Source organism: Nicotiana sylvestris, chromosome 1 (assembly GCF_000393655.2).
Source record: "Nicotiana sylvestris chromosome 1, ASM39365v2, whole genome shotgun sequence".
Classification (NCBI taxonomy): Eukaryota; Viridiplantae; Streptophyta; class Magnoliopsida; order Solanales; family Solanaceae; genus Nicotiana; species Nicotiana sylvestris.
Window position 1 is genome coordinate 186,133,124 of NC_091057.1, and position 27,746 is coordinate 186,160,869.

Below are 27,746 nucleotides of genomic sequence, written 5' to 3' on the forward strand. Positions count from 1 at the left end.
AAACGTAATTCTGTTTGTCTCAAAGATTCTGTTGGCTATTTTGCCCAAATGATTCACAGAGATCTTTTCAGGAACATGAGCTTCATTCAGGATTTTCATCAACGCCAGACGGTGTTCCTCTGAATGGATCAGTAATGACAACAATGAAATTTGAGCGGGGGTCTTCTTTAATTGATCCACAACAGAATAATCATGTAGTTTCATTTTTCTTAAAAACTCCTCCGCCTCTTCTTCCGTCACAGCTCTCTTTGTTGGCATTGGATTGTTTTTAGTTTTTCTCAACTCTTCGGGAGTAAAACATCTTCCTGAACGGGTCAAGCCTTGCACCTCACACACTTCTTCCTTGATTTCTTTGCCCTTGTACATTACAGTCACCCGTTCATAGTTCCATGGGATGGCTTTGTTGTTGATGACCGGTAGCTGGATTACAGGTGCAATAATAACTTGATCTGTACGGGCTCCTTCCACGAATATAATGGGTTTGTTAGCAACCCCCGGTACTACCACTTTCGGCCCTTCTTGTTTTGCGGCAACTTTGCTCGATGATGCCTCCTTGATTATCATAGATGATCCATCACCATTTCTGTTCTGCTTAGATACCGGCTTCTCCTCTGTTAACTGCTTATCTGGCTTGGCTTCATGAGTCTTGATCATCATGACAGTTTGTGACGGCTTCTTTGTCTTCCCATCGGCTTGTATGATTTCTATCATATTAGCCTCTTGATGGGCTGGCATTGGATTTCTATTGATATTTGGGGCTTCGGGGGTTTGAACCTCGATTTTATTAGTATCAATCAGCTCCTGTATTGCATTTTTCAAATGCCAACACTTCTCCGTATCATGGCCTGGTGCACCGGAGCAATATTCACAGCTAATGGTGTAATCCAGATTCTTTGGAGGAGGATTGGGTAGCTTGGATTGTATTGGTCTCAACATGTCTAGTTGTCTCAGCCTGTGGAACAGACTAGTGTAAGATTCTCCCAATTGAGTGTAAGTTTTCTTTTTCTGTTCCCTTTCTCCCCTGAATGCTGGCCTAGGCCTGAAACCTGGTCCGGGGTAGGCTCGTGGGTAAGTATTTGGTGTGACGGGAGCACGCCAATTGGTGTGAACAGGTAGCTGATTGTATGCTTGAGCATGGTTAATGGAAAAATGAGGTTCTGAAGGGTGATAGTAGTTTTGGGATGAATCATGGTGGTAAGCTGATGGGCGAGGTCGTTGTTGATTATAGTAAAGCGGTGAACCTCTGGGTCCCGGCCAAATTCCTGAATCAACTACGGCTGCTTCCTCCCTCTTCTTTCTTCCGATTCCTCCTACCCCGCCTTGAATAGCTTGAGTAGTTGCCTTAATTGCTGAATAGCTCATGATTTTATTTGTCTTGAGGCCTTCTTCCACCATACCTCCCATCTTCACTACTTCGTTGAATGATTTCCCAACCGCTGAAACCAAATGGGCATAGTAAGTCGGTTCCAAGGCTTGGAGGAAGTAGTCTACCATTTCGCTCTCCTTCATAGGAGGATCCACTCTTGCTGCCTGTTCTCTCCACCGAAAACCATACTCTCTGAAACTTTCATTGTGTTTCTTCTCAAATTTTGTCAAAGATAATCGATCTGGGATGATTTCCAGATTGTATTGGAAATGGTATGTGAATGCCTGTGCCAGGTCATCCCAGGTGTACCATCTTTCCATGGTCCTGGCGTGTATACCACTCCAAAGCTGATCCGCTTAGACTTTGACTGAAGTATGCCATTAATAATTCATCCTTTCCCCCAGCTCCTCGCATCTTGCTACAGAAACCCCTTAAGTGGGCTACTGGGTCGCCGTGCCCGCTGTATAGGTCAAATTTGGGCATCTTGAAACCAACTGGCAATTGTACATTGGGGAATAAGCATAAATCTTTGTAGGCTACACTGACTTGCCCACCTAATCCTCGCATGTCTCTGAACGATTGTTCTAGACTCTTGACCTTCCGGAACATCTCTTCTTGCTCAGCATTTTTGGCTGGCTTGTCAATTTCGGTTGGGAGATCAAAATGAGGAGTGGTTGAATGAATTTCGGAGGCTTTGAGAGTGGGCTCCGGGGGGTAATATTGGTTGTCTTGGGCCTGAAATGTAGGCTCACTAGGAGATTGGTGAAATGTAGAAGGGGGAGGTGCTACGAAAACAGGAGTCATAGGTGGAGGAAGGTACGGAACTGGTTTTGGAGGTGGAGACTGTGGTGTCTGAGAGGTAGTGCCTCGATAGTGCTGATAAATGGGAAAACTTGGGGATAATTCAGTGGCGATATTATCCTGAGTTTGGGTCTTTGATGGAGCAGGGTTATTTAAGTAAGATGGGGGTAACTGTCCTGTAGACCAAGCTTGGTACATCTCAGCCATTTGCTGCTTGAGCTTAAACATCTCTTCTTTCATTTTCCCAACATCCATTTCTTCTATTTCCATACCTGTGTCAACATCTGGGATAGACATACTTTCGGGTATTGGTCCTTTTGATCTTGTGTGATAGTGATAATATGCCAGTATACTCTTTAGAGAAACTAGCTGCTTGAATTCTGAAAATGGACAAACTTGTTAGTTTTGAGAGTTTAACACATATATAATCACACGTTGAGATGCAATGCTCCTAGACAAATAATCCCTTTCTATTATGCATTCGTTCGGTTGCTTGTGTCGTCCCAGCTTTCTTGAAATTTTTATTGTTATTCGTTTTATATATATCTTTTATTGTGGTGGTCGAATCTTAGAGATTGCCTACGTATCATGCTCTTACATGAATCAGACCTTGCGTAGTTCGGACCATAGGCAATCACTTTTATTTATTACACAAAGATGGAATTACATTTGAAAACTTTAAGAAAATGGCTTGAAAACACACACTTAAATAAAAGATACAATTCTTAACATCTCACAACGTGCCCCACTTTCCACTTTTGTTTGTCAAATATTCGATCATCTGCTCAATGTGGGGCTTGACCCGGATGGCCTCCCAGTGTTCGATACATCCTTTCCAACTCCATTGCTAGATGACGAGCAAAAGTGGGCGCATGCTCTGTAAACCTTTCATAATCCATTCCTTAGCAGTTTACATAACTTTGAGATGTGAAGACGGCCAGGTCGTGGATTTGTGCCCTAAAACCTTGGAGACGTTGGTCTTGGTCTTGCAATTGCTGCTGACGAGTGGTGGCTATATCTCTGACACGGTTCTCACGATCTAGAGCTGATTCTAACAAAGCTCGGAGTCTGGCCTGCTCTAATCTTGCTTGCGCTCTTTCCCTGTCGAGGTCTGCTTGTTGGTGTTCTCTGTTGCATCTTCTTGCCTCTTCTAGTTGTGCACGAAGCTGGTCTTCTGATCGCATCCAATAGTCTTTTTCCTTCTTGAATTGTGCCTTGTCTTTTTCGGATTGCCTATCTTGGCGTTCCTTGTTAGATCTGGCTTCTTCGTTTAATTGTTGGATCTTTTCTTTTGCTTTGCTCAATGCCCTTTCATTTTCCGCAAGAATGGAATCATAATCTTGCATTCTTTCAAAGAGATTGGCGATGGTTTTTTGATCCTTCCAGCTCCTCTTTGGCGTTTCAGAAACTCTTTTCATTTTTTGGAATCGAGCATGAAGATTTTCATTCTCACAAGCTAGACTCTTTTTCTCGCCTTCGGCTTCTTGTTCTTGCAAATCTTTCTCCAAACTGAGGCTTCTTAGATTTTCTTTTAGGGCATGGATAGTTGCTTTGTACCCTTTTTCTTTTTCTCCCCAGATCAACCGCTCTTGGATTTTATCATTGAAGTTTTGAACATGGGGTCTTTTTGTTGGCCTTTTTAGCTCAGGTTCTGGTACATCATCCACGCGAGACCGCTTTTCGAACCACCTTGCATATCCAGGATTTATCTCACCCTTGGTAGTGTCTAGGACTTGAGTATCACTTTTCAAGTATCGGCACCCATTCCACATTTGCTGAAGTAAAGCTTCGGGAATAGTGGCTTCTGGGTGTAATTCGATTACTTGCATACTCAAATCTTCCTCATCAGGAACTATTTGATATCTCCCTAGTTGCCTTAGGACTCTTAGTGGTGCATACGGCTGAATGCTTCTCAATCCCAATAGTAGTAGATAACTATTTGAGGTTGACATATGTATTACTTCTCTCATCGGGAGCCATCCCAGAGTCCATTCAATTTGATTTGCAGTTAAAGCCTTTAGATGAGATACCCATGCTTCTATCCCTTCTGGAGCTTGATAATCTTTTGTTCTTTCCTCATAGCTCTCGATGCAATTAGCTTTGTTCGACCCATACTGTATGATCTTGGGCTGTTGTTGGAGATGTTCAATCACCCACATTTGCAACAAAATTTTGCATCCTTCGAAAACTTTCGCTCCTGATTTGCATAAAGTCAAAGCCCGATAAATATCTGATAGAATGATGGGGACAAGGGTGTGATTTTCTTTAGTGGTGAGGATTTGCACAACTTTTGCGGTGCGAATATCAATTGTTCGCTCTTTATTTGGGAAGACCATGACTCCTAGAAAAGCCACCATGAAAGCAAATCGACGGTGCATCTGCCAAGTGTCTTTGTTTTGCTTATTAGTAAGGCCTTTCTCATGAATTTCGAACCCATCTGATTTTCCAAACCTGGAATACAAAAAATTGAAGGAACAACATCCATTGATGACATTGCTTTTCCTGATTTGACTGCTGATGTTCAGAAGACCGAAGAATCGATGTATTGAAGGAGCCTTTGTGAATATCAAGCTTTGATTTCTTAAACTTCCGTCAAAACCAACATAGCCAGCTATCTCCTCTAATGTAGGAGTAAGCTCGAAGTCAGAGAAACGAAAAACATTGTGAACAGGATCCCAGAACGTTACTAATGTCGTAATCAGATCATCCCGAGGCTCAACTTTCATAATGTCCGTGAGATTTCCCAAATGCTTGACGACCCATTTTTGACCGTCTTCGCCTAAATCATACCACCACATTTGAAGCTGACATAGAAATTCCTCCGTACTTGTGGATGAGGGGCTTTGTGTAGTGCTCATTTTGTATCTGAAATTTAATTTTAATAAAGTCAAAATTTATACTAAAAATCATTTTCGAAATTTTTTCTTTTATTTATTAAAAAAATTTTTAAAACTATATTTTTTCGAAATTTTTAAAGCAACCCATTTTATTCCTTGCTTCTCACCATGATTTTATTTAAGCTGGTCAACAAGCATGTTCGAGGCGAATGAATGCACAAATAACAAGTAGGATGCATCATGATGGTCTTTTAATTTTTGGTTCACCTGTCCTAGACAGACCCAACCCCTGTGTTGAGTCTCCAAGGCCAAATGCATATGATGCAAATATTCGTTCCTACTAGGGATCCGGTACATGGCTGAGTTATTCTAAGTGTAAAACCTTAGGTTGATTGTTCTAAACCTGGCTTACCCAAACGGACAGTTTGAGCCGAAGCGGGGGTAATGTACCGGGAGCACGAAAGTCTGCCCGGCCTAGTTACTTGTCCCAACTCCGTCTTATTTGGTATGACTTTAACAGAAAGGTGGGTCACGCGCACGTGTACACCATAAATTCAGAAGACTCAGAAAGAAGGGGGTTTCGTAGCAGTTGTATATATTCACAATTCAAATAATATTAAAGCGGTAAAAAAAAACATTTAGCATATTAGCATATAAACAGTTGAAAATTATATAGTAAGTAAAGCCAATAAAAACAGATATTTTAAGCTCGAATTCTTTAAACCCTGAACCAATGGTTCTGGGTTACAATAATACTTTTGTCCCCAGCAGAGTCGCCAGAGCTGTCGCACCTCCTTTTTGCCGCGCCCGCGGGGCGCGTGGGGAGTTTTCTCCAATTGAAGGACAGTCGAAACGGGATTTGTTTATTTGTTTTAGAGTCGCCACCTGGGAATTTTAAGGCGTCCCAAGTCACCAATTATAATCCCTGAATCGAGGAGAATATGACTCTGTTTATTATTCTGCGAACCAGAAATCCTGAGTAAGGAATTCTGTTAATTCGGAAGAAGGTGTTAGGCATTTCCGAATTCCGTGGTTCTAGCACGGTCGCTTAACTGTTTTTATTATTGGCTTAATTATCTTGATTTTATTAAATACATTGATGTTACATGTTTTTACTACCGCTTATTGATGACCCTTTTTTGAATCGAATTACGCGTACGTATATTCGTGTTAAAAAAAAATTGCGGACTTGTGTCACGCGTACGTGTACACAATAACTTTTTATAATATATTTATGAAGCAATCATTTTTCGAAATTGTGTTGGATCAAGAATATTTGTTTTTCTTGAATAATGAACCGTACAGCTCGGGTTTTTATGAAATTGATTTAATGCCTTTTGGAAAAATCCTTTTATTAAATATTCGTTCGAAATTGCGCGTACGCATAATCCGAATTTTTGCTTTTAAAAATATAATCAGGGTACGCGAACGTATCCCTAATTGCGCAAAATATTCGTAATGATATTAGGGATTTTCCACAAATTGTTTATTATATCTATACATTTTTATGTGAAAATCATGATAAATTCCCATTTTGAGGTGCCCTTAAATTCTTTGAAAAGAATTTATAATTTATTAAATGTTGACCGTTGATTATATTTTCCGAATATAAGTTATATTCATTCCAACTATTCAATTTCAAAGGACAGAATAAAATATGATTAATACTATTTTTAAACAAATATGACATATATATATATATATATATATATATATATATATGCCAAAGAATAAATTGCATATGAAACTGAAAATAAATGATTCATAAAGGAAGGAAATATTTTCCGAGAATTTTCATTATTTACTTAATGCAAAGTCTACTTCTAATTATCATTGATATGAAGTGTGGCAATTTATGCTTATACATCTCTTTTCATTATTATATGCTTGCTTTTAATCTAATAGGCCTAATTACTTGGTTAATTTGTTTTATGAAGGTAGATAGACATCGAGCTATAATGGCCGAATTATTATACAAGTTAATTCGATAAAATTACCTTACATGCAACTTAACTGTATATCGTATTCATAACGTTTTAACATTGTAATAAGCTACATCATATCGCCTTTCGCCCACTTTTATACCCACATCTATTATCTTATCAACAACACCATCTTAACCTTATGTAACAATAAGTATCACTACTGTAATTTTCTTGGCACTTCTTACTTAACCAACAACAAAGTTTAAATAATGACCAACATTCATACCATATTCCCTACTTCGACAGTTTAATATGATTAAACTAATGAGATAATGAACTAATGTTATTACAAATCTTTATACAAACTTTCAAAGTAAGACAATTAGCTCATAACTATCAAATTGAATTCACTACTAATTAACTAACATAAAATAAAAATGAAATTTAAATTGATGAATTTGGACAAATAGAAAACAGAATTTCAATTCAAACTTCATTGATGAGTCATGTTGAATCTCCTTCCAACTTAAAATTTAAAAGATATGTACCTGAAAATGGAGGTAGAAGAAATGAATTTCAGCAGTGACAGCAGCAGCAAAGCAGCAAAATATACCAGTATTCCCACAGATTTGAGCAATAATGAGACCCAAGGAAAACAAATGCACAATAGCAGTATTCTTATGAGAAATTTCAGGTTTGAACCACAAATTGCCACTAAAAACAGACCCGGACAGATTCAGAAATATGTTTCCGATTGTGTGTGTATATGTGTGTTCTCCTTTTGTTTCTTTCTATTTCTTCTTCCTCTTCAGAAAATCATTTTTTGATTTTTCTGCTTGATTCTCTTTCTTATTATCTCCCTCTAGGTGTATTTTTTTTTTCTTAAAATATCTCTCAAAATCTCATCTAAATTCTCCTCTTCTGAAACTGATCCTAAAATCTGTTTACTTTCCCAATTTCACACTCTCTTTTCCTCTTAAAACTCTTAAAGACTGCCCTCTTAGAATTCCTTCAAAACTCTCCTCAAAAATTCTCTCTCTGTCTTTCAAAAACTGATAAAAACCTCCTTCTTAAGGTCTGTCCAGCTCCTGTATTTATACAGGGCTGGTTCCATACCAATTAGTATTGGAGGGACCCTTTATCCCTTTAACAACCAGAAAGTTTCCATTGAAACTTCTTTTTAATACTTTATGTGATCCTAACATGATTTTCAGCAGCCCCATTATCCCTTGTTCCCCCTTTATTACTTAAATATAGCCATTAACATTACATTATAATACACTAGCACTAACACCCTGTTTTTTACTGTTTCATTCCAGAAATGCCCCTGACCTACTGTTATTACTTGAAAAATCAGAACCCACTGTAAAACAGATTCTACAATCTGTATAGACTTAACTATCCTTCTGATTTACAGCTATAACCAATCCTATGATTTTGAGACAGTATATTACATTTCTAATAACTGATTGACAAAAACTGAATTTAAACAGGGAATTCTCAACTGAATACTGAATAAAAACAACCTTAACATTATACAGAACATGCAGAATTATTTCAACTGGAATTCAAAACTGAATTAAAAGCAAACAAATACAGGAGCATTGTCAATATACTGACAATGTCCTGTTTAGAAAACAACAATACAGCATACGTTTGAATTCATTGATTCACAAACAAACATTGATTTAATTGACGAGTACTAATCAATTGACTATTTACAACATTTGTCAATAATTAGTCTGAACAATAGAAGCAGACTGTTTCAGTCAACATTTTCAGAAATGAAAATTCGTAATATAACTAATCGACGAACTTAATCGAGTCGATTACACACATTGTAAACAATCACAACCAACAGAAACAGTTCTCATTTCAAATCAAATAGACGGGTAGGAGACAGTATGACAATAAAAGATGGGAAAGTTACACAGACTAAAACAAACACAAAAATACACGTATAATACACAAAATAAATAGAAAAATACCTTTGAATCTTCAATTTTATTCCGACTCGAACTCAACTTGGATTTGGACTTTGTTTGAAATCAAACTGACCTCAGTCGAAGTATTTTCTACTGAAAATACTTCGACTAAGGTCGATTAAACCTCAATCTTCATTTAATATGCACGGAATCCAAAAGTTTGGTATTTTTAGGGTTTCAGGTTCTTGGATCTTAAATCCGAACATTTCAGGGCAGATTCGAAGGGAACCAAACATGATATAAGGGTGAGGGTAGCCTAGGGGTCATTTGGTGTTAATTTGAAACGGATCTGAGTTTGTTCTTGTTTGGTCCGAATCTTCAAAAGAAGATTCGAGAAGTTCCGAACTGATTCGAACCAAACAAACGATAGATCCATATTCAGGGTGACTAGGGGAAGTTGTGGTGTCGATTTGGGACTGTTAGGTCTAGATCTGAACTTGGCTCGAATCTTCAAATGAAGATTCGAGAACCTTCAGGGAGATTCGAACCAAGCCGATAACATATCTGGATAGAGGAGGTTCAAGGGGTTCTGGGGTGTTATTTTGGTGACCGGCGGCGTTGATGCCGCCGGGTTTCAGGCGGTGGAATCCTAGGGCGGCTAGGGTTAGGAGTGGGGGTTTGGGGGATGATGATGAACAGTGTAGGAGGGGGGTGTTCAGTTAGGGGCCGGGTAGAGGCTTGGGATTTATATAGGGGTGGGGTGGACTGGTATCGTCCGTTGGATCAAGCAAGATGAATGGCCAAGATTAATTCATTAAATCAAACGACGTCGTTTGGTTCAAAGTTGGGGTCGGACTGAATCGGGTTAATGGATCGGGTAACGGGTTACTGGTAAGGGTAGTGTATCTTGACCGTTGGTTGAATTTAATCCAACGGCCCTTGATGAGAGGTGACCAAACGACGTCGTTTGGTCTTAGCTTGGGACTGGGTCAGACTTGGGCTGTTCGGATTGGGCTGTGGGGGGAATTAATTCACTTGGGCCTGGATTTTAATCCAGGTCCAATTTCCTTTCCTAATTTTATTTAAAAAAAAAATCCTAATAAGAATTATAAAACAATTTTTAACCTTACACAAAAATATTAATTACTTCATAACAATTGTTTAACACATAGACAAAACATCAATCACACAGTGAAACATTTAAAATAGAACCAATGCATATTTTTTGTGATTTTATTTAAATTAACTTAATTAAATGCATACTTAAATCCTAGATGAAATATGTAATTTTTATTTTAATTTTGTTTAATTATAACAAAGCAAACATTTTACGGACATAAACAAATATTTAACACCACGCAAATTCAGAAATTACACAGTAAAAGAAATTTATTTTGATTTATTTTGGAGTAGTTTTTCGTAAGGCAAAAATCACGTGCTCACACATGCTCTTGAGTCTGAAGGTTTCAAGTTGAGCAGGACGAAGACGGAATACCTCGAGTGCAAATTTGGAGTTGAGCTGACGGAAGCGGGAGTTGAAGTGAGGCTTGACTCTCAAGTCATTCCCAAGAGGGGTAGTTTCAAGTACCTTGGATCGGTTATTCAGGGGATCGGAGAGATTGACGAGTATGTCACACACCGTATAGGGGTGGGGTGAATGAAGTGGAGGTTAGCGTCGGGAGTCTTGTGTGACAAGAAAGTGTCACTGTTACTAAAAGGTAAGTTTTATAGAGCAGTGGTTAGACCTGCAATGTTATATGGAACTGAATGTTGGCCGGTAAAGAACTCACATATCCAGAAGATAAAAGTAGCAGAGATGAGGATGTTGAGGTGGATGTGCGGGCATACAAGGATGGATAAGATTAGGAATGAAGATATTCGGGAGAAGGTGGGCGTGGCCCCCATGGAGGACAAGATGCGGGAAGTAAGACACAGATGGTTCGGGCACATTCAAAGGAGGAGCACTGATGCACCGGTGAGGAGGTGTGAGCGACTGGCTGTAGTGGGCACGCGGAGAGGTAGAGGGCGACCTAAGAAGTATTGGGGAGAGGTGATCAGACAGGACATGGCACGACTTAGGATTACTGAGGACATGGCCCTTGACATGGAATTATGGAGGTCGAGCATTAAGGTTGTAGGTTAGGGGAAAGTTGTGAATATTTCTACAACACAATAGAGAGAGACTAGCCAATTAGGAGTTAGACTAAGAATGTCATTGGTCGTCTATTGATGCAGGGTTTTACCTGCTAGTTTTACTATACCAGCCATCTATTTCGTATTTCGTATTCTGTATTTCATATCTCTTATACTGCTGTTATTTTATTATGCATTTTTATGGTACTAATATATCGGCTCCTGTTGCTTTTTGAGCCGAGGGTCTCCTGGAAACAGCCTCTCTACCCTTCGGGATAGAGGTAAGGTCTGCGTACATATTACCCTCCCCAGACCCCACTTGTGGGATTATACTGGGTCGTTGTTGTTGTTTGTTGTTGTATATGGTTGGGGATACAGATGTGCAAAATTCTTTGTTTCGCGTTGATTCTGTGTATCGTATTATGTAACACTTGTGTGATGGTTCCTTGAATTTGCATCTACTATGTGTTGTTAAAATGTAACCGAACATACTGATTTAGATTGTCCAAGAAGTTGAATTTGCTGTGTCAATTGTTTTGAAACATAAAGATAGTGGCCTATGGTTTTGTGAATTATGCCTTGTGCTCGTTGAAGTAGAATGTGTGTATTATTGCAGTTCGAAACTACTAATTCTGTCTAAATTCATGCTTTCATTCCACTGAATTGAATAAAACTGATTATCTATGTATCTTGGGCTAATTAAGGTGACGATGGGTTCTTGGGCTAGACTTTGAGTTGTCTAACTCAAAGAGTCTGGGTTGGTAATATGAATCCTCCATCTTCATTCTGCTTCATTCCTTCTTAAAAAGTGTCGTTGAAGACAAAGTTAGGATTTTCTCAAAAGCTAAGGTTTTTTTTTTGGCATGATAATTAGCTTCATGTTTTTGACTTTTGTTAACTGAGATATCCAAATGATAGAGAAAAGTGAACCTTTGAGAAAATAAAGCAAAAGACAGATGTCAAATCATGAATAAAATTAGATTCTTAAAATAAAAAGTCTATCCCACCAAGAGATAAAAAATGAATGATATGCATATATCTATGTTGGGGGAGATAGCAGGTATCTAATGAAATAATCGTGCAAAAGTTGATTCTGACATCTTCATTAATAAAAAGTGAATGATTGACAATCTATAAGGTAAACTGTTACAATTGGACTTTCAGCATAATATACAAAAGTTCCAGTATAATATACCGGTCCAGCATAATATGCTGGAAGTTCATACACAATTGCTCCAATATCCATTATATTATGCTGGAATTTTTTGCGTGTTGGAGTTCCAGCATAATATACTGGAAGTTCATACACAGGTGCATCGATCTCCATTATATTATGCTGGAACTTTTCGTGTTGCAGCAAAATACTGCTATTTTTCAATGACTTTGTAAACGATAGCTATTTTGAATGACCAATCCGAAAACTGGCTAGCCCGTATTATTTTTACAAATTTGGTCGCTCGGCCAAAAATATTTATAGTCCCTAGTCTATATATATATATCGGCTATAACGTTGGAGATTGATGAGAATTGAATCTGTACCTATAGAATAGGAGTATAAGTTTATCGTTTTACATATGAGTTACCAATTAATGGTTCGTTGTTATTAGAAAACAGGAAACAATAACATTTCATTACATCTAGGAAAAGCTGAATCTACTGTTTTTTTTTTCCCAATAAATTCTAAATAAAGTTCGCAGGAACGTGAGGGGATATTCTTGAATATATTTTTGTCCTTAATTCCAGATGAAAAATTAGGAGGAACCTCAGGCGATATTCTTGAATAACTTACTTCCCTATCCTATATTTTATGTTGAAGGTTTAAAATGAAAATAGTTTTCTTTTTAAGATGACCAAACAAAAAGTTGTCATTGGTATTAATAATTATAGATGACTAAGTTGCCAAACAAAAAGTGTCATAATAATTATAGATGACCAAGCTGCCTAACAATAAACTGGTATTTTAATAATAGGTCTCAAATATTTGTAAGTTTGAGATTAATAAATTAGGTAGGGGACGAATAAATATAATTTAATGACTTGGACCCGGAAAACTTTCAATATCTCAACCATTAGTTGAAGTATAATCTTCCACTTTCGCTTCTATATTTGGTAAACTGGAAACCACTCTCGATGAAAACTTTTTTGTAATTCTAGGATAATGATTTTGCCAATTAATGTAATCAACTCCTACTAATTTTTGTTGATTAATTGATTTACAATATTCATACATCATCGTATGCCAGTTAGCATGGACGATAAATTGATACATATGAGAATTCCATTCGTTGAACTGAAGCAAAAGAACAAATATGATACGAAAGTGTGAGAGTACTTTTATTGCTAACGTTTAACGGAGGACAAATTTAAGGGGCCATTTGGCCATAAAAAAGATTTTTTATTTTTTATCTTTTATTTTTTTACTTTTATATAAAACAGTATTTGGCCATGAAATTATCCATTTTCACTTGAAGATGAATTTCGGTATTTTTTGAAAAATTTAAAAAAATTCAAAAAGTTATTTTTCAAAATTTTCACTTCAGATCACTCACAAAAATTCAAAAACAACCCAAAATTATTTCATGTCCAAACAGAACTCTAATTTTCAAATACCATTTTCACTTGAATTTTCCCCCCACTTTTTTCCTAAATTTTATAATTCTTATGTCCAAATGTCCACTAAATAAAAGTGGACTATTTGAGACACAACCTACCCTTCCATGAATCTCCTAATTTTTTTTTCTTTTTCCATCAATAATAGAGCACATTCCATCAATATTCAAGGTTTGCTTTGTGCTAATTCATTATTCTGACTATCATGCGTAGAGAAGTCAGATGATTTTGAAAATTTTCATTTCCGAGTAATCGATCAATATGTCGAAAATTGTTCTTTGATCTTTTGTTGTAATCTTTTCATTTTCAAATGGTTTTAGCACAAAATGAATATAGTTTTAAGATATTATTCCATTGCCCTTTAATTCTAATAAGGGCAGGATATTAACGCGAAAATCATCCAAGGTTACAATAAAGAACATTTTCCCTTTTATTGAATCTCACGCGGCACAAATCCAAATTAATTAGGATCACTATACAAATATTAAATATTAACAAACATGTGGTACTAGTGCTAAATCGTCGGTGATTCTATTATTGATTTGTGCGTGATACGATTTGGGACAGAGTAAGACATCACACCAAAAACATTTTAGACTGAAGTGACTGCTGACTACTATATACCCCACTTTCCTCTCCAAAAGATATTGCAATATATTGACCTTAATTTTTTTGGTCTTACATTAAATAGTTTTTTACCCGACCAGTTTGCGCGCATCTTATATATTTAATAGGATGCTTATTTACTTTATCCGTATAAATATTGAATAACTTTACCTACTGAATCCTAAGCATTTATATGAGAAAAAATTATCTAATATTTTTTTTATTTCCATTGAGATTTGAATGAAAAGTCATACTCTCTCCGTTTTAATTTATGTGAACTTATTTGACTGAGCATTGGGTTTAAGAAAAAAATAAGGCTTTTGAACTAGTGGTGTAAAATGAGACACATATATTTTGTGTATAAATCATTGCATAAAGGAAAATTATTTTCAAATAAAGAAAGATGTCATTCTTTTTTGCACGGACTAAAAAGAAAATAAATTCACATAAATTGAAATAGAGAGTAATTCTTTTGCGCTCCATTGACCACTAGGTCCGTATCCTTGGATGTCATTGAATAATTATTATTGTCCATTTAGAAATAAAATCATATATTTACATTACTTGAAATAATGAACCATCAGCTTTTGAACTAACCATGATTAAATAAGATTAATCCATAATTGATGAAAGAAGGACCAAAAGAGGTATGCCAAGTGTAAATTAAATTACGTGAAGGAGGTTCTAATTGTACTATGCAATCTTAGGTTATTAATGGAAAGTTTTATTTTATTTTAGGAAAGGTTAGGAAGGGATGACATATGTTTTCGTTTTCTCCTTTTTGTTGGAGATAGATGATTTAAACTTTTTAATTGATAAACCCAAACTTTTCTCGCCACGTTCTGATTACGAGTATTTTGCTTTTTTCTTTTTCTTTTTGATGGAGAGGCTAAAGCTAAAATAAAGTCTGATAATTGAAGCTTGCACATGTAAGATATTTAGTAGCAGTAACAAAGATTTTGGGTTCAAGTTATGGAAAATAAAAAGTTTTCTAATAAGAAGTTCTTTCAAAGATTTTGAGTTTCTTGATTCAATATTCTTTTCTCTTTTTTGGGGATGATGTATTGTTCTTTCCCCACGTTATTTTGCATTGGTATTTTTCATTTTTCGAAAGTTTGGACATAAAAAGATAAGTAAAATACTATTGTTTTTTTTTATTTCCCATCCTGTGTCTGGTACCTGTATTGGAGCCCGACTATATCCGGATTCACGCCGCATAAGGCCCCATTCGGGGGGAAGCGCTTCCTACCAAGGATTTTTCCATACCCCAAGCTCGAATCCGAGACCTCTGGTTAAGGGAGGAGCAGTCTTATCCACTGCACCACATACTTTGGTGGTACTTGTTGGTGGTGGAGTAAGGAAAAAGGTAAAGAGAAACTTTTCCATTGCATTTCTAAATTCTTCTTCGTCCATCTCGAGCAGCGAGCAAGAGTCAAAAGGATAAAGGAATGAAAATGAAATAAAGTAGTCAATCGGTAATTGTGACTTGGTTACAATAATGGTACTGGTTAGTCTGATAGTGTTTTGTCTAGGACTGTTAGCGGTTTATATTATATTTCATACTTTTGTATAGTATTTGTGTTATTGCTTTTCTATTTATTTGTTGTCTCTCACGTTGCTGTTATTTTTCTGATTTCTGTTGTTGTCACGGATTTATTGTTCTAAGCCGAGGATCTCCCAGAAACAGCTTCCCTATCCCTTCACGGTAGGGGTAAGGTCTGCGCACAATCTACCCTCCCCAAATCTCACTGATGAAATTTTATTGGGTTGTTGTTATTGTTGACTTGGTTACTATAATGAAAAGGTATGGGTTTACCACCAAACATTGTGATGGAATGATAATTATCTCATTATTGTAATCAAAGATTTCAAATTTAAATTTTTTTAGAAATGAAATTACTTTTGATGAGAAGTGTTTTATCACAAAAATAAAATTTTGCGAATCTGAACTAATCGGGTCATAAGATAATACTAGACATCTGAATAAAAAAAAAAGATATTGGCTTTTCGTGGTCAAAAATAGTCACACTTGTCCATATTACGCTGAGTTTTCATTTTGGTTTTAAAATTAAACTAAACCTTTCAAAAGTTTATTTATTGTTTGACATTTCTTATATTATAGTTGGACAACAAAATAGAAATAACAATGATATCAGGAAGCTACAGTTTGACATCTTGATGGTATAGATTAAGGAATTGATAATGCGCCATTCTCTAAATTATTAGTCCAATAATTATGTAAGTAATAATTTTCTAAAACCATTATAATCGTGCTTATTATTTTTTCATCAAAAGACAGCTAAACGATAATTGGAATTTAAATTCCTCACGGGCGGTCAAATTTGATTTAGTCATATTTATTTATTAAATTAAAGTTAAAAAAGAGAACCTACCAAGTTGACTAAAGTACACTGTTCACAGCATAGGAGCTCGCCACTAAGGACGGTGATCCGTTAATTATATATAAATTTGGATAAAAGCATTAAAATTGATAATTTTGTTGATAAACATATTTTTGTTATAAAATAAAGATTGTAAAGTAAAGACAAATTATAGAGAGAAACTGATATATTATTCGAATTTAAATTGATGTACATAATGAACTGAAATCTCTTCTATTTATAGAAGAAAGGAAGATACTGTGTAAACTGCTACTATATCAGATATGGATAATCTTTTATTGAGAGTAATGTTTATCCACAACGAAGTATTGAAAGGATAAGCTCATTGTACCAGGTATAGATAATCTTCTATTGGGGTTAATATTTATCCATAATGGAGTACTGAAAGAATAAACTCAATATACCCGGTATGGATAATCTTTTATCGGGGGTAATATTTATCCATAATGCAGTATCGAAAGGATAAGCTTATTATACTCGGTATGGATAATCTTCTACCGGGGGTAATGTTTATCCATAACGGAATATCGAAAGGATAATCTTATTATACCCGATATGAATAATCTTCTACCGGGAGTAATGTTTATCCATAACCGGGTACCGAAGTGATAAGCTTCTTCAGGAGGCTTATTTCCAATAGAGTACTAAATAGATAAACATATTTATGGCGGAGTCCCATATGGATAAGCTTCTTCAGGAAGCTTATTTACAACGGAGTACTAAATGAACATCCATGATATAATATATTCATAACACTCCCCCTTGGATGTTCATTAAAAGATAATGTGCATCATTAAAACCTTACTAGAAAAAATCCCGTGGGAAAAAAATCAGTGAAGGCAAAAGAGTACACATATTTAGTAATACGCATTGCTGGCTGCCTCATTAAAACCTTATAAGGAAAACCCTGTGGGAAAAACCTTAGTAAGGAAAAAAAAAGTACATACACATTTTACTCCCCCTGAAAAAAACCTTATTTCAAATATTTGAGTCTCCGCATTTCAATCTTGTATATCATATTCTCAAAAGTTGAAGTTGGTAAAGATAATCTGCTGGATTGTCACTTGAACTAATTTGATGCACATCAATATCATCATTTTCCTGAAGATCATGTGTGTAGAATAATTCTAGTGAAATGTTCATCGTTTTATCTCCTTTTATAAATCCTCCCTTTAATTGAGTTATGCATGCAACATTATCTCCGTATAATATTGTGAGTCTTTTATTACATTCCAACCCGCATATTTCTCGAATGAATCACTGATCTCAATCATATGCACTCCCTGCTTGCCGGTTTGAGATCAAGCTCTATGAGGATCAGATAAATAACCTGCATCTGCATTACCAATACGATCTACACTACTTTTGTTAGCATTAGCAAGATAAATAAGAGCACCATTTACACCGAAATAGAGTATTTCAAGACTAAGGAGTTCCTCATTCTCTTCAAGAGGTTGGAACGGATCCTTATTCACTTCAAGTGATAGAATATCCATTGGTGTACTTAATAGGCACACTTTATCCATGTAAAAGCATTTTTAAGACCCTTTGGAGCTCTTCTGGAGTTCAAATAAAATTTATTCACCAACATAAATAGCAAGTGTAACAAATTCTGATGACATTTTCTTTATAAAAATACATGGCAAATAACATAATTTATGTAACTTTCTTTCAGCAAATATTCACTGACGCGATTATATCACATGTGCCCACATTGATTTAAAACGTATAAAGATCTTTATAATTTGATTGAGTACATTTTTCGAGACTTTGAATTATATGCTTCAGGCATTTTAAATCCTTCAGGGATCTTCATATAGACTTAATCAACTGAGTCATATAGGTTATGCCTTGCATTTAAATGGCATGACATCTCCAAGTGTCTGGACTACAGGTCTGATCCTCACAATCTTTTACAATATTGTGCACTATATTGTATCAAATATATCGTCAACGATCCTTTTGTATCGGTTCCTAAGCAGCATAATTTGTTGAGATCTCATAACTTTCTTTATTTTCAGTTACCTGAACTTTTTCTAGAGTTTCATGAAATGTTATGTCGTGGGCTCTTCTAGAGCTCATTTCCTACCCATTATGATCATTTTGATCATTTGCTCCTATCATTTTTCAAGAATTGTTACCTTTGGAACCGATTGATTTACTACGCTTCATGCGTGTAGTAAACTTTATCCTTCAAGGACTTTAATTTTAATAGGAGCATTTGCAGCTAAAATATGATATTTAATTTTGGATCAGCAAATGTTTCTGGCATTCGACTTTAATTATCTTCTAAGTGAGGATCATATTAATGATAATTCGATTCATATAGCATATTTTTCAGTTGTTTATCCCATCCTCCAAATGTTAGAAAAACTAACATATATCCCCAATCATCTTTGGGAAACATATCTTTATGTATTATGGTAGAGAAATTAATCATATACCACGCAACAAAAGGTAGTAAAAATATTTGGTTTATGATCCTAAACCAATTATGAAGGGAGGACTTATCATATATTGTTGGTCTGATGCATACAAGTGCTGTTATATGCAATTTAGAAAATCTTAGACAAACACATGAAGCTTTGTTCTCATAAGCAATGGTTTAGCCATTAATAGGAGGTATTCAATGCTAAAGAAGCTTGGATATAAACCAGCATTATCAAGATGAACTGTCTTGATTTCATAATCTGAAAATTATGCTCTTAATCGAGAAAAACAAATCCAAATGCCAAAGTACAGGTTGACGATAATTACACATGTAACTATCTGATATATGCATCTATAAGTGGTTCACATGACAGGTGAACGAGCCCATATTCACCTTTTATATATTTCAGAATAAGGGGTCTTAGTCCCAACTTTAGGTGGTATAATCAATTTATTATGAGAACAAGCAACACAAGAGAATTCCTGAAGAATCTTCTAGTTCTTCGGTATATGCTTATCTGAATTCTCAAATAGCTCATTTAAAAATGGCAAATGAAATCTTCAAGTTTATAATGGCATGTGATGCCTCTTAGTAAACTTCTGGTTTACTATGGCATAAACTTTTGTTTTAGTAAACTTCTGGTTTACTGTGATACATGATATAGTACAAATTAAAGAATAACGCGGGTAACTTCTCACATACATATTATTTTACCCCCTATAATTGTGGAAACATGAAGATTATCAATCTTCCAATAATTTGTAGTCTCAATATGATAGCTATTTGTATTAGTAAACTTCAGGTTTACTACAACATATGTTTTGACCATAATCATACAATATGAATGGCATATTTGTATATAAGCTCTTCGAAAGCCTTCATTTATTATCTACAATCTAATATTTATCGGACACTACTGGTGTCATGTATCCTTTAGGCAAACAGTTAGCTCTTCAGGAGTTGTTAATACATTTTGTACTATCAAATATTGCTCAGACACTTCTGGTATCATGAGAGGAAATCACAATCAAATAAACAATGTAAAACAATTGTTTAAGCACACGAAAACTCCTCTTCATAATATTTTCCTACTCCATGAGGCAATTTCAATTGTGTTACTTTTTCAGGAGCAAATTTAAAATACGAAATATTGAGTATATATTCTCTCAATTATATTACTTATTCTGGAGGTGAATGGTAATATATTCACATCAATAGCGCGTTCATATTTACCCGACTTATTAATATTGTCACATTCACTTCAGGGAATGGATTAATATTATCAAAAGTTCTCATCCTTCAGGAAATCGAACATAATTATCTGAATGCGCATTAATCACATCAAATTGTGATGCCTCAACCTCTTTTAAAATATTTACTACTTCAGGAGCAAATCGAGGCGTGCATTTAATATAGAGAATATTTATGTAGCTTATCTTCAATTGTAACCATAGAAAGCCTAAATTATCACTTCTGGTGATCATAGGCATATACCACTTCTGGTAGTTAACAAAATATAATTACAATGAGATATACGAAATATAACCACTTCTTGTGGTTGTATATTTCTTGCAAACTCTGCTAGAGTTTAAGTTGATCTAATAATGTTATCCATATTCTTCAAAATGACATAAACAAGATATATTATAGTAAACATCATTATCAAATCATAATTTTTCTTTATGTACAACAATTACATAACCATACTATCTATTACAAATAACAAAAATTAAAATATTTACATTTCTACAGATTCACCACCGATTACATGACTTGTTTCTCCTTCTGGGAGTGCAAGGTAATCAGTTACATCCAAATGCATGAAGTCTAAATTATCTTCAGAAATAAAATTTGCTTCAGCATTTTTCTCTGTCTTCTTTAGGGAGGCTTGATAAAGCTCAACCAGGTGCTTTGGCGTACGACAAGTACGTGACCAGTGCCCTTTTCCTCCACATCTATAGCATGCATTTTTTGCATTTGGTGCTTGCACCGCTTCATGCCTTTGTTCCTTCCTTTTCCACTGTTGGTGGTGAGGAGGGTTCTTTGGTGCATTATTATTATTATGATTAAAATTTCTTTCCCAACCACTGTCATGACCACGACTGGGGCCGCGACCTCTTTCACGCTTCGCATGGTGGAAGTTTGTCTCATTCACTTCAGGGAATGGACAAGAACTAGTATGTCGGCTTTCATGATTTTTCATTAATAGTCCATTATGTTGCTCAGATACAAGAAGATATGAGATAAGTTCAGAATATTTTTTGAATCCCATCTCTCGATATTGCTGCTGCAGTAGCATATTCGAGGCATGAAAAGTGGTGAAAGTTTTCTCCAACATATCATGATCAGTAATATTATCACCACATAATTTTAATTGGGAAATAATTCTGAACATAGCAGAATTATATTCACTTATAGATTTAAAATCTTGTAGCCTTAGATGAGTTCAATCATAACGTGCATGTGGAAGAACGACCATCTTCAGGTGGTCATATATATCTTTCACATTATTTCACAATATGACTGGATCTTTAATAGTGAGATATTCCATTTTCAGGCCCTCATCAAGGTGGTGGCGTAGGAATATCATTACTTTGGCACGGTCTTAGTTTGATGCCTGATTTTTATCCTTGATGGTATCTGCCAGACCCATCGCATCAAGATGAATTTCAGCATCAAGCACCCAAGACATGTAGCTTTTGCCGATATATTCAGGGCTACAAATTCAAGTTTAGAAAGATTTGACATTATATAGAAAAAGAAAGTTCGTACCTCAGATACTTTCAAAGTTTTTGCTCGAGATGGCAGAGTCTCGTGCTGATAGCGTGTTATAAAATAAAGACTGTAAAGTAAAGACAAGTATAGAGAGAAACTTATATATTATTCGAATTCAAACTGATGTACATAATGAACTGAAATCTCTTCTATTTATAGAAGAAAGGAAGCTGTTGTGTAAGCTGCTACTATACCAGATATGGATAATCTCCTACTAAGTGTAATGTTTATCCACAACGGAGTACTGAAAGGATAAACTCATTGTATCAGGTTTAGATAATCTTCTACTGGGGGTAATGTTTATCCATAACGGAGTATTGAAAGAATAAGCTCATTATACCCGGTATGGATAATCTTCTGTTGGGGGTAATGTTTATCCATAATGCATTATCGAAAGGATAAGCTTATTATACTCGGTATGAATAATCTTTTACTATGGGTAATGTTTATCCATAACGGTGTATCGAAAGGATAATCTTATTATACCCGGTATGGATAATCTTCTACCGGGGTAATGTTTATCCATAACCGGGTACCGAAGTGATAAGCTTCTTCAGGAGGCTTATTTCCAATAGAGTATTAAATAAATAAACATATTTACGGCGGAGTCCCATATAAATAAGTTTTCTGAGGAAGCTTATTTACAACGGAGTACTAAATGAACATCCATAATATAATATATTCATAACAATTTTAATTAAAATGACTGAATTTATAAATAAAATTGAGGGAACTAAAGAGTTTTATTTCGTAAAGGATTACAAAACGTATTAAGAATAGAATTTAATCAAAACAAAAGTACTTATTCGTGGAAAAACTATTAGTTGGAGATAACCTTGATTTGACCAGTTTAAGAATTCACCTAACACACTCAAAATTAATTTTTGACCGACTTATAATTTTATCCAAACACGCTCAAAATTAATTTTTCTCTTTTTGTTAGCTATTATGTGAAAATTAAAATACAAATTACGAGTTCTATCTTAAGCTGTTAATTATATTTTGAAAATATCACCGTTGTCGTAACGTTGCGGCAACTATTAACTCGCAACAATACCCGCGAGAGAGTTCTCAGGCCTATTTTGTCGGTGGTTATTATTAACTGAACAAATATCATTGATTTCTCGTTACTTTCCCCGCGAATTACCTGCCTGTTTTTCTGAACAGAACGAAATAAAAAATATCACACAATTTTAACCTCTGTTTTTATCCCTTTTTTTTCTCTTTATTCCTTACCCTTCCCTACTTTCTTTCTTTAGTAGTAGGATTTTAGGTATCAAATTCAAAAATTATCTTTAGTTTTAGTTTTTTCTAGTTTTTTATGTTTTAAAAAAATATTAAAAAAGAAAGAATACCCATAAGCTGAAGGAAGCTTTATTGTCAGCAAAGCACCTGCCATTGGCATGTATTTATTTGTTTGTTAGTTAATACTATTAATTTTTTGTATATGATCTTGGCGGCATTTCTTTCTTTTTCAAAGTTTTAATGGCTTGTTGCGACATATGGGCTCAATCTTTAGGTAAATTCCTGTTGTCGGACTCGGATCTTTATTTAAATAATTTTTAGCAGATTCAATACGTAAGATATACTGTTATCGGTCGTTCTAGGTGTTTACTTTTATTTCTTTATTCATTCAAAATTTGGATTTTCTTATTGTTCTTGTTAATGGTGTTAATATTTTTTTATTTTGCTTTTGACTATTCAGATCAAAGCTTATATTCTGGACCAGTGTCTTGCTATACACTTCCTTTGTCTTGTCAGCTGGAGCATTCCCTTTTTTCTGGGTTGCTGCATTTGATATAAATTTATCAATAATTTCTCTGGTATGGTCAGGCAATAAAAAAAATTACATTATTGGCCGTCAACAAGATGATTTTTGAGAAGGAAAAAGAATCAGAAAAGAGAAATGTGTTAGTTGGAATTCGATTTGACGGCCATATTAGAGAGTTGTTGAATTGGGCTATTGTAAAAGTTGCAAATCCTGGAGATAGGGTTATTGCTCTACATGTTTGTCGAAATGCCGGTACATTAAATTTTTTACTTGTTTTAATTGAATTTGCTTTGTTTCTTAACTAAATGTTGTTGTCTTGACATTGTATTGTACCTTATCATTTCAGATTCAATTGCAAAAGATAAATCTTTGTTGGACACTTATCTGGACGATTACGATGGCTTATGTAATAAAAAGCAGGTTGTTTTTTTTTTCTTTTTTTTTTCTTTTCTTTCTGGTGATAAATACAATTGAACTTTCTCTAAATTGTTTGTTGTCTTTTTGGAATAAAAAAGCCACCGATTGTGATTGATGTAGGTTTGTTTTTGGTTGGGAATTTCAGGTGGATATTATTTCTCTGGTGTTAAAAGGAAGTTCAATTAGAAGAGTTTTGGTAAGAGAAGCAAAGAACCATGCTGCAGTTGCTGTAGTTGTAGGAACCAGCAAACATAGTACTCTTGGGTAAGTAAAGCTACTGGCTCGACTAATCTGGATTCACGTCCTACTAGAAGTTTTTGGTTATTCTATTTTTGATTCATCGTGTATCGTACTAATTTAATTTGAAAGGGACTTGTGTAGGAGCTGGATCTCAATTTCTAAATATTGCGCCAAGCGGCTTCCTATCACTACTGAGATTATGGCCATTGACAATGGGAAGGTTTTCTTTAGAAGAAGCTCTAGTTCCCAACTCAAAGGTTTGATATTACTTTCAGATTGCACATTTATGAGCTTATTTTTCTCATTTTGTATAAGAAAAAACTGAATTTGTTCTGTTTTCGGTGAGATTAGGTTCTTTTGGTGATCCAAAACCGAGTCTTCAATCAGAAAGAAGTTCTACTCTAAGGGATTGCCTATCTGAATTTGGTGAATCTGAGGTGCCTGAAATGGGAAGATTCAGTTATGAAGTGAGTAATACTGAGAATCCAAAAGAGGAAACTGTGAGTTCTTTGGCGAAACACAAGAAAAATTCTCTTTCACTAGGTTCAATTTCTCTTCCTACCGAAGATTTTGCTACTGATACTCCTGGTTGGCCCCTTTTACAAACCACGAGTTCATTGAATCAACCGGCTAAAATAGAAAGAAAAATGTCGGTGGTGCAATGGGTGATGACCTTGCCAAATCGATCTATGTTAGATAGTCCTAAATCCGATTTTTCTCCTAAGGAGACGCCAAACGCCTTTGGGATGGAAAAAAACTACGTGGATTGTAATAAAAAGGAAGGTGCATCAGTTTGTAACCAGCTGATAAAAGATTTGCAGCTTATACTTGAGGCAAATTCATCAGGCTGCAAATGGTTTAGCTATGATGTTTTAAAATCATCGACTTCTAACTTCTACTCGGGTTGGTTTTTCTAGCTTTTATCTACACTTCATTCTCTAAATTCATTTTCTTCCTAAACATTGGAAATTTTGTGCAGAGAAATTGATTGGAAAAGGAGGGCGCAACAGTGTATATAAAGCTCAGCTTTCTGATGGAAAATCAGTGGCAGTAAAGATTTCCAGTTCATCAGAGGAAGCGCGAAAAGATTTCAGGCAGGAGATGGATATTATGACAAGAGTTAAACACAAGAATATTGCTAATCTACTTGGAATATGCATAGAGGATTCCCATCTGATATCTGTTTACAATTTTCTTTCACAAGGGAATTTAGAAGAAAATATACACGGTAAGCTGCAAAACAAGAATTTATTTCTGTAAAAAATAAAACATCCAAGGTATTATATTAATGCTCGGTTAATTTCGAATGCAGGAAGAAGCAAAACAGTTTTGCAATGGGAAACAAGATTCAGAATAGCCGTCGGAATTGCGGAAGCCTTAAATTACCTACACAGTGAATGTCCAAGGCCTGTTATTCACAGAGATGTTAAGTCATCAAACATCCTTCTCAGTGATGATTTTGAACCACAGGTGTGCTTGTAAAACTAACAGATAGGACAGTTATTTCATTATTGTACATTAAACAAGATCATTAATTCGTTTAGGATTTAAGTGATGATTTTGAACCACAGGTTTGCTTGTCAAACTTACCTGTAATTATCTTATAATTGACTTTATTGTGTAAATATTTTGTACATCGTTAATTCATAGAACTTAAACTCGCTGGTCAATTCTCCTTTGCAGCTATCGGATTTTGGGTTAGCAATATGGGGACCCACAAAGGCATCCTACTTGACTCATAGTGATGTGGTGGGAACCTTTGGTTATCTAGCGCCGGAGTATTTTATGTATGGGAAAGTAAGTGATAAGATTGATGTCTACTCCTTTGGTGTGGTTCTGTTGGAACTATTATCAGGGAGAAAAGCTATTGGCTTTGAGACTCCCAGTGGCCAAGAAAGTTTAGTCATGTGGGTAAGCATCTGTACTTTGACAATAAGACTTCTAGTCCAAATTACAAACTTTCATTTGTCACTTCATCTAAGTTTTTTGCTAAAATTATTTTCCAGGCGAAACCTAAGTTAGAAAGTGAGGATATTAAAGCAATTCTGGATGAGAATTTGGATGTGAATATTGAAGATGATAAAGTCCAAAGAATGATTCTTGCAGCAAAACTCTGTCTTACACAAGCAGCAAGGCTACGTCCTAACATAAACCAGGTAACTACAATTCATTGCAGCTATTCCACGGGCGGATCTACCATGTAAAACATGGTTCACGTGAACCCGTGGTCCTCAGGTTAAAGTATAGATATGATGTACATAATTTGGCAAAAATAGAGATATATATTTGATGCAACCCATGGTCAAAAGAGACCAAATGGTGCACTGATTTTGATCTCTTATTTCCAATAGCCTAAGGTCCGGGGATCAAATCCCCTTTAATTTTTTTTTAAAAAAAGTAATAGTGCACCCATCCTCCGGAAATCCTAGATCCGCCTCTGAGCTATTCCCTTTAGAGTTCGTTTTGTTTGAATTATAAGAAACTTTACTCTCCGTGTAAAGATCCGCAAGTATTACTAATTCAACGTCCAGTTTTCGGTCTAAAATCTTGTAGCGGTGTTTATGAAAATCAAGCGTTGTAATACTAATTCTGGTGTAAATTATATGGGAATTTATGCATTTTCTTATATGGGATAGGATGTGGGACAAGAATACATGTATTAGCAATACATAGATAAGAGTATCTAAAGACAAAAAATTCCATGTATTATTTTTCACCCTGCATTATAATTTCTATATAACTGGACCGCAAACAAACGACACCTTAGATTGTAACCCCATGTTGTTATTTGAGTAGATTCTGAAGATGTTGAAGGGGGAGAAAGATAGGAATGAAGAAGCTAATGCCGGAAGTGGTGAGGATCATAACAATATAGAAGAATATAATGATGATGAAGTATATCCAGATTCAAGTGCAGAGTCCCATTTAAGTCTTGCATTACTTGATGTGAATGATAATTCCACATCTTTCAGCAGCAGTCAGGATCAAAGCAGCCCTCTTTCTTCTGTTGATGAATACTTGAGAAAAACATGGAGCAGATCCTCAAGCTCAGAATATTAGTAGTAGCTTTTACTACAAACTTTTGCAAATCTGTCATTGTGTACAGTTGGAACAGGAAAAAATGCACCCATTGTTGAGGTGATTAGATTTAATAGGAACAAGAACTTTGGGATAATAGCAAGAAAGTTGTCAACCCCACAGATCTTTTGCAATTCTGTGGATCGAACTGCTGTAATAAAGTTCATTATCTTTTTTTGCTGCTTTTGAAAGTTTAATTTTGGCAGAGGTTAAGAAATCAATAATTAATTATGTGTGGGTTTAAATCGTTACTACCTTTTAAAGCGAACAACAGTAGAGAGGTTAACAATTAATAGTGAATCCATTTAATGATTAGAAAGAACCCTAAATAGTACCCCTCTGTCTCAAATGATATGTCGTGATTTCTAAAAATAGTTGTCTCAAATTATTTGTCATTTTAAAGGTTAAAGACAAAATAAGTTATATTTT

General features: G+C 35.3%; 1 protein-coding gene across 1 annotated transcript; it reads left to right on the plus strand.

Moving 5' to 3' along the window:
* Positions 1-23,590: 23,590 nt before the first annotated feature.
* LOC104238826 (protein kinase STUNTED) lies at positions 23,591-27,499 on the plus strand. Its single transcript, XM_009793310.2, has 10 exons — positions 23,591-23,834; positions 23,929-24,002; positions 24,145-24,263; positions 24,381-24,496; positions 24,591-25,142; positions 25,219-25,467; positions 25,552-25,709; positions 25,923-26,150; positions 26,246-26,395; positions 27,036-27,499. Exons 1-10 carry the CDS (start codon positions 23,681-23,683, stop codon positions 27,297-27,299), a joined length of 2,064 nt encoding a protein of 687 aa, XP_009791612.1. The 5' UTR covers positions 23,591-23,680; the 3' UTR covers positions 27,300-27,499.
* The last annotated feature ends 247 nt before the right edge of the window (positions 27,500-27,746 follow it).

Excerpts from the sequence above, each read along its gene's own strand:
- LOC104238826 (XM_009793310.2), top strand. The coding sequence starts at position 23,681 with ATGATTTTTGAGAAGGAAAAAGAATCAGAAAAGAGAAATGTGTTAGTT. Across the intron at positions 25,468-25,551 it reads TTTAGAAGAAAATATACACG|GAAGAAGCAAAACAGTTTTG; the intron begins GTAAGCTGCAAA and ends TTTCGAATGCAG. Across the intron at positions 26,396-27,035 it reads TACGTCCTAACATAAACCAG|ATTCTGAAGATGTTGAAGGG; the intron begins GTAACTACAATT and ends TTATTTGAGTAG.